General features: G+C 39.3%; 2 protein-coding genes across 3 annotated transcripts in view; both read left to right on the top strand.

Annotated features, from left to right (window-relative positions):
- The window catches only part of LOC107696583 (elongation factor 1-alpha-like), a 3,720-nt gene extending 3,232 nt beyond the window's left edge, over positions 1-488 (top strand). Inside the window, exon 8 of the mRNA XM_016496995.1 lies at positions 80-488. Coding sequence (XP_016352481.1) covers positions 80-204 — 125 coding nt within the window. The 3' untranslated portion in view covers positions 205-488. The remainder of the gene's footprint in view (positions 1-79) is intronic.
- LOC107696561 (elongation factor 1-alpha-like) overlaps positions 1-5,083 on the top strand; it is a 6,837-nt gene extending 1,754 nt beyond the window's left edge. The window contains exons 1-8 of one of the 2 annotated variants that reach the window (XM_016496969.1): positions 757-824; positions 1,967-2,122; positions 2,509-2,688; positions 2,807-3,103; positions 3,207-3,357; positions 4,185-4,441; positions 4,516-4,750; positions 4,853-5,083. In XM_016496969.1, coding sequence (XP_016352455.1) covers positions 1,979-2,122; positions 2,509-2,688; positions 2,807-3,103; positions 3,207-3,357; positions 4,185-4,441; positions 4,516-4,750; positions 4,853-4,977 — 1,389 coding nt within the window. In that variant the 5' untranslated portion in view covers positions 757-824; positions 1,967-1,978 and the 3' untranslated portion in view covers positions 4,978-5,083. Of the gene's footprint in view, positions 1-756; positions 825-1,966; positions 2,123-2,508; positions 2,689-2,806; positions 3,104-3,206; positions 3,358-4,184; positions 4,442-4,515; positions 4,751-4,852 lie in introns of those variants that run through there. The other variant, XM_016496970.1, reaches the window with a different exon arrangement.
- Positions 5,084-7,791: the final 2,708 nt, after the last annotated feature.

Raw genomic sequence — 7,791 nt, 5'->3', positions numbered from 1 at the left:
ATCCTACATTTTTTGTATCCCCTTTTTTTTTTTTTTTTTTTTTGTGCAGAACTTGGTACTAATCATTCTCAATTCACAGGTCGCTTTGCTGTGCGTGACATGAGGCAGACCGTAGCTGTTGGTGTCATCAAGAGCGTTGAGAAGAAAGTTGGTGGTGCTGGCAAGGTCACAAAGTCTGCACAGAAGGCTGCCAAGACCAAGTGAAATTCCCTTTATCACGGCGTTCCAAAGGTTGTATGTTCTTCCCAACCTCGTGGAATTTCTCTAAACCTGGGCACTCTACTTAAGGACTGGCTAATGCTGATTAAAACCCATTGGAAAAATTTTCGCAGGAAAGGAAACCAACTTGGATTTAAGTGTGGCTCCACTTATTGACTGATGATAGTGCCTCTTTCAGTTATTAAATTTGTGTTAATGGTTTAGAACTGCACCTGTTGCCACCGTAAAATTTGGAGAGAAGCTGCTGAATAAACTAAAGGTATTAAAAATGTAGCTTTCGCTTTGTCTTCTGTCATCAATGGGGAACTGGGTGAGAATTGGGATAAGCAACTGTTATGTGACTTGCCATGGTCCTTGCAGCTGTTTAACACGTGATGCAGCCAGGTTTCTACAGTGTGCCCACTTTACTGATGTCTTGTCCTCCAATTGCAAATGGTGAGTGCTCTGTATAGCTACCAATAGTACCCCTCAGCTGAGCAGTATCTATGTGGTCTAGGAGTTTTTCATATCCCACCCCTGTCTAAACCTGTATAAATATAGACCGGCAGTGTGACTAGTTCCTTTTCTCCAGTCTGCTTGGGGCTGTCTGTAGTGCTTGTAGTCAGGTAAGATTACGGACTCCTTTTATTCACTCAATCCTGGAGTTGCTGTGTTTGTCACAAGGAAAGCCCTCAAATGCTTTTAAATCACAAGGCCATCTAATTTTTCATATACTTATATTTTCAGGGTAGCTGGTTCAGACCAGATTTTTTTAACTTTAAGTTTTATTTTATTTCTATACTACCCGGTTTTCACTGACACGCGTAGAGAGCACAAACTTACTGGCAAAGCTGCAGAGAACATGGCTGGTACTGTCATTCCAGTCCTTCAACATGGAGGACACGAAGTGAATAGAGGGAGGGGTGGGTGTTGCCAGATCTGGCAAGAAAAAGCTTTACTGGGGAAAAAAGGCATTTGTTTAACGTAATTGCGGGTTTTCTAAATGAGTAACAGAAAACCGATTAGGGAAACTATGTTAGTCTCAATATAACCCCACCTACAAAAATGTGACCGTTTCATCTCGTTATATTATATAATGGATATAAATTATTTGAACAGGTTGACATGGCAACACCGCCGATGCTGCACGTTCACGCAGAGATTATCCTGACTGGAACGCGCGCGCCTTGTGTTGTATGGCGCACTAGAGCGAGATCGCTTGCTTTGGTTCCGTCTGATCGCTTATAGCTGTCGCATTGTGAATTTATCGCCGGAACCCCTTGAACACTAATGTGTTTAAACGTTCTGTGTCCCGACATTTTATCCTACCCGTCAGATTGTCCTACCAGAGTTTACTGCGCATGCGTACATCAATATTGCGTCCTTTTTCTCACGCTGAACAATTTTTAATGTATTTGCATTACTGTAAGGGTAGTTTTAGGGTTGGGGTAGGTGTAGACTTTGATAAAACAATCTAATAGGTAGAAAAATATTTATTGTTGGTTTCCTGTAGCTGTATCCCTTCTAGTCCCAAACGGGAATATAACACATAATTACTGTATTTGCATTACTGTAAGGGTAGGTTTAGGGTTGGGGTAGGTGTAGACGTTGATAAACCATAATTTTACGGGTAGCATTTTTCGTTGTCGAACTGTACTACCCACGGTTTTAATGGCAGGTAGCGAAATCTGACAGGGTAGCACAAATCGACAGAACACCGGATAATGTTTATGCTGGCCAAACTGAATCCAGCAATGTCTTTCCACAGTTAATTTACAAAATGGGTAAGGAAAAGATTCATATTAACATCGTGGTTATCGGCCACGTCGATTCTGGCAAGTCCACCACCACCGGACATCTCATCTACAAATGTGGAGGCATCGATAAGAGAACCATCGAGAAGTTTGAGAAAGAAGCTGCTGAGGTACGTCATCACAGCCCGGGTGACTTCCGATGACTAATGTAATGTATCTCGATGACAAGTATATTCTGGCCGTGTCTTTTTAAACACCATGTGTTGTGCGCGACATCTACAGTCTAGTTGTATTGGGATCACCCTGTTCTAGATGCCCAAACTGAGCATATACGCTTGCAATTTTTATTAGAATATAAGCATTTATGAAATGTAGAGAATTATGATAATTAAAACAGTCCCATTAATGCATCACGTATAGATGTTATGTTTGAAAAGATGTTAAACTCTAATATAAGCTATTTCTATATTACTATATTTGATTTATATTTTATTATTTTGTCCGTTTGGTCTCACAAACATCTCAAATATGCTTCGGAATATTTCTCTGAATCAAGATGGGCAAGGGCTCCTTCAAGTATGCCTGGGTGTTGGACAAACTGAAGGCTGAGCGGGAGCGTGGTATCACCATTGATATTTCTCTCTGGAAATTCGAGACCAGCAAGTACTACGTCACCATCATTGATGCCCCTGGGCACAGAGACTTCATCAAGAACATGATCACTGGTACCTCTCAGGTAGGAGTGTTTTTGTATTTCAACAAATCTATCACAGGTTACTGTGCATAATGATTTTTGTTGTTGCATTATTATTGTTTAAATTTTAAATGTCGTGATTTTTTTCCATTCCTCCTAGGCTGACTGTGCCGTGCTGATTGTCGCTGCCGGTGTTGGTGAGTTCGAGGCCGGTATCTCCAAGAACGGACAGACCCGTGAACACGCCCTGCTTGCCTACACCCTGGGAGTCAAACAGCTTATTGTTGGAGTCAACAAGATGGACTCCACTGAGCCCCCTTACAGCCAGAAGCGTTTTGAGGAAATCACCAAGGAAGTCAGTGCCTACATCAAGAAGATCGGCTACAACCCTGCCAGTGTTGCCTTCGTCCCAATTTCTGGATGGCATGGGGACAACATGCTGGAGCCCAGCACAAACGTCAGCATCTGCTTTTTTCAGGGCTGTGGAAGGGTTTTGTTAGGGTTTGTGATCATTGCGATTGTTCATGTTTTTTGTTTTGTATTTTGTTTATGGATAATAGATGAGCTGGTTCAAGGGATGGAAAATTGAGAGGAAGGAAGGTGCTGCCAGTGGTGTTACTCTTCTCGAGGCCCTGGACTCCATCCTACCTCCCAGTCGGCCCTTTGACAAGCCTCTTCGTTTGCCTCTGCAGGATGTGTATAAGATTGGAGGTGAGCATTTACCACCATCCAGGGTTATTCTAGATTTTAATTTTAAATTTATTTTTTAATATATTTAAATGTTTTTATCTCTCCTTGGTGTTGAATTTGTAGTTTTCGTTTTAGCTTGTTTTCTAGTTTCATTTTTAGTTATTACATCAGTTTTAGTATTTTAGGGCTGCCATAGTTAATGCAGCAACTGGTATGAGTCAAAAATGCTTTAATTTTCTCAGTACAGTCTAGTGTTATTGCTAGAGCAGTGATTCTCAAACAGGGCTTAAGAAAACTTCCAAGAGGCATCAAGATGACTTAAAATAAGACCAAACAAACATTAAAAAGCTACATAAGCTATACTATATTTCTTACTTTCATTTGTTCCTTCAACAACTGTTTTGTTTTTTTTTTGAAGAACCTTGAATACCTGTAAATATGAGAGACTCATTTTATAAGTGTGATTTCTAGACCTCGAGAAGTCGTGTAAATGAAAAAAATCTTAAAACTCCATGGGCAATACAGTAAATCATAAAACAGCATTTTCATGCTTAACTGCTTTTATAGTTTGTAAAAGCTTCAAATTATAAAGTATATCATAAAAATAATTTGCAGACTGTTTAGTTTATTTTAGTTAGTTTGGGAGTAATGAAAATTAATTTAGTGACAGCATTTCCCAGTTATTTTGGTTTTATTTTCATTTAACTTAACGAAAGTGTTTACTTTTAGTTTTAGTTTTCGTTAACAATAACAATATGGCCTCCAACCTCATTCACAAATTTCTCTAATGAGAAACCATAAATGTTATGTCGTTTGTCACTCAAATATTCTCTGCGTGTTTCTCTCAGGTATTGGAACTGTGCCTGTTGGACGTGTTGAGACTGGAACTCTGAAGGCTGGTATGGTTGTGACCTTTGCCCCTGCCAACGTGACCACTGAGGTCAAGTCTGTTGAGATGCACCATGAGTCTCTTGCCGAGGCTCTCCCCGGTGACAATGTTGGCTTTAACGTTAAGAACGTGTCTGTCAAGGACATCCGCCGTGGTAACGTGGCTGGAGACAGCAAGAACGACCCCCCTCAGGCGGCTGCAAACTTCACAGCTCAGGTTAGATATAAATAATAGAATGTTATCTGCATGATCTTCGTAGTATCAGGTACTTTATCATCTCTTTTTCGTAGGTCATCATCCTGAACCACCCTGGTCAGATCTCTCAGGGCTATGCCCCAGTGCTGGACTGCCACACTGCTCACATTGCCTGCAAGTTTGCTGAGCTCAAGGAGAAGATTGACCGTCGTTCTGGCAAGAAACTTGAGGACAACCCCAAGGCTCTCAAATCAGGAGATGCTGCCATTGTTGAGATGATTCCTGGCAAGCCCATGTGTGTGGAGAGCTTCTCTCAGTACCCACCACTGGGTAAGTATCATCATTTATGTTGCCATATACATTATACACGCAACATTAATTAAATGTTCTGCTTTAATTTGAACTCCCTATCATCCCACTATTAACTTTCAGGTCGTTTTGCTGTGCGTGACATGAGGCAGACTGTCGCTGTTGGTGTCATCAAGGCCGTTGACAAGAAAGCCTCCACTGGTGGAAAGGTGACCAAGTCTGCTCAGAAGGCTGCCAAAACCAAATGAATCGTCCCGTCAGACACCCAGCAATCCTCACTGACATCCTATACTGCAATGTCTCAGAACCTGAGCACGGTTTTAAAGGACTGGCTTATGTTGATAAAAACCCACCGTAAAAGCTTCAGAAGGAAAGGAGGCAAGCATGTATTTCTGAACACCGTAGGAGAAAACGATTAGAAAAATAAACAATGATCATTCATCAGTTTGTGCCATTATTCTTTCTTATCAAAGTCAAAGCATTATGAATGGGTTTTATTTTAAGTGCTTTCATGAATAAATTCGTTTTGAACATGATAAATATAATTAAGATTTTTTTGTTATGTTTGAATTGTGAATCTTTCATTATAGTTATTATTATATTATTATATAGTTATTATAGTTGACTAAAACTAACACTAATACAAATAAAGCTAAAAGAAAAATATATTGCTTTGCCAACTAACTGAAATAAGGTTTAAGCTGAACTAATAAAATTACTAAAACTGAAATAAAAAAATTAAAGGTACAATATGTAAGTTTTCACCGCTAGAGGGCGCGTATTCAAAAGAAACAAAGGCGTAGTTTGATGACGCTGTGCCTGAGTGTCTTCATCCCCACAGCCGATGCAATCCGACGGGACTCGGGCAGAAATCATGTTCATGGATGAGCTAATGTATTAAAGATTTATTAACATAGTAGTATGAAGCAGTGAGGCGGAAAGCTGTCAAAGCGAAACGAGGCCGCTGAAGCAATTGGTAATGAGAGACGAGAGTGACACATGGCTCGAAAGCAGCGGAGCTTTTATTATGCCACACTTTAGCGCTTCTGCTCCTTCCGGTCGTGCGTATGTGGGGTAAAGCAGCACTGTTTTATCATACTAGATACGTTTGAAAGTTATGTTATAATGCTACTCTGTGTGGTCGTCACCAGTCTAATAAAACGCACGTCTTTGGTGTTTCCATGTTTTCTACAAAATAAAACCGGAAATCAAGGGTGTATGACGTCATTGGCAGGCGACTCAATGCAAGTCAGCAAAATATATAACACTGTTCTAGTGGTTTTTGGGTATTTTAATTAAAAAATCTTACATATCGTGCCTTTAAGCTTAAAGGGGTCATATGATGCTATTTTAAAGATCATTATTTTGTGTATTTGGTGTAACAGAATATGCTGACATGATTTAATGTTCAAAAAACACATTATTTTTCAAATACTGTACATTATTGTAGGTCCTCTATGCCCCGCCTCTCTCAAACCCCTAGTTTTCAACAAAGCCCTCTCCTTTGACAAACGCAGTCTGCTCTGATTGGCCAGCTGACCCAGTGCATTGTGATTGGCCGAACACCACAAGCACGCGTCGGAAATGTAACGCCCCTCTGTTGTAAATAAATCTTAACCAATGATTCCTAATTGCATCTACTTCCGGAAGGCCAAATAAAGTGCTTTTGCTTTCGCACTGAAACACACAGTTCTTCCTGACATGGCTGCATCAACATTACTGCGGTTCCTGAAACCATGCCTTCTTTCTTTGCGTGCACATTTGGGCGGCATTATGCTAATATTTCCACATAGTGAGGTAGACATGTGGGGGCGTGTTAGAACGAGCCGTTTTAGGTAGGCGTGGCTGACTCTGAACTTTTATAAAGAATATCTCTTTGGATTTGAGACTTTAGTCTTTGCAATTTTACAGATCTTCTTTATGCACCAAGAGCTTGTAACACTCCAAAGAGAAAGGAAAACTTGAAATCGCATCATATGACCCCTTTAAAACTAATTATTTAAAAAAATGAAGTATACAAATATAAAAATAAAAGCTAATTAAAAATGATAATAAATTCAGCCAGCTGTTTTTAATTTAACATTCTGTTGTATCACTTTTAAATATAGTCTCAAAAATACATGATCGTCATTTCATTAAAGAAATTTGCATGGAACAGCCATCGTTCAAATGCATTTCAATTGTTTGCCATCTATAGAAAGATGCTTTTAAAACCACTAAAGTTTAACATTATATACTTTGTTCAGCACATTACAAAAGACTAAGGCCTTTGTACATGAAGACAGTGCTTTCAGCTGATACAGTACATCTGTACACACACCACCTGAGTGACACCTGCTGTCACACAAGAATGTAGCAGGTAAACAGCAGGCAGAGATCTGTTCCTTAAGTTTCAGTTTTACATCACTGGAACACAGTCACACCCTGAACCTTTTACTGTAACGTGAAAGATTAACTTATGTGGCGAATAGGAGCTTAGAATCAATATCCACTTGTGCTGTATCTCTGTGTTGATAGATCATATTCTCTAGACCAGGAAGTGGGTAAGTCTGGATTCATGCATATCGTTGAGTAGCACGCTTGTGAAAATTTAGATAAATGTTGAATAGATACATTTTGGTTTTACAATATGTCACGAAGTTAACTAGCTTAAACAGTCCTGTAAGTTTTAGTGAGTGCTGTGCAATTTTTCTGTTCTTGATGCAAACTACACATATAAATACATAAAAACATCCCTGATGCCTGTTCTGAAATGCCTGTTTTTAGCAGTTTATAATTTCTTTTATTTTCTATTTATTTTTTAGTTCTTACTCTTTAAGTGAAAGCCTTAAAACAGGTTGTAAAGCTCTAAGGCGTTACACAATTGTCTGAGTTGCTACTCTGTGTTTTTTATTTGTACAGATTATTATTATTATTTTATCCATGAGAAATAAACACATCTAGCACATTTCCATACATAATTCATTTGCATTTATACTGCATTCAAATTTTAGGCTGGATTGAGCATCACAACGGAGGATCAAACACTGTATATCTGACCTTGGGTTTTTCACAGCTTTATT

Source organism: Sinocyclocheilus anshuiensis, unplaced genomic scaffold, assembly GCF_001515605.1.
Source record: "Sinocyclocheilus anshuiensis isolate Anshui unplaced genomic scaffold, SAMN03320099.WGS_v1.1 scaffold590, whole genome shotgun sequence".
NCBI classification, from domain to species: domain Eukaryota; kingdom Metazoa; phylum Chordata; class Actinopteri; order Cypriniformes; family Cyprinidae; genus Sinocyclocheilus; species Sinocyclocheilus anshuiensis.
Note: the sequence above shows the minus strand (reverse complement) of the source record. Positions and strands in the feature narration are given on the sequence as shown.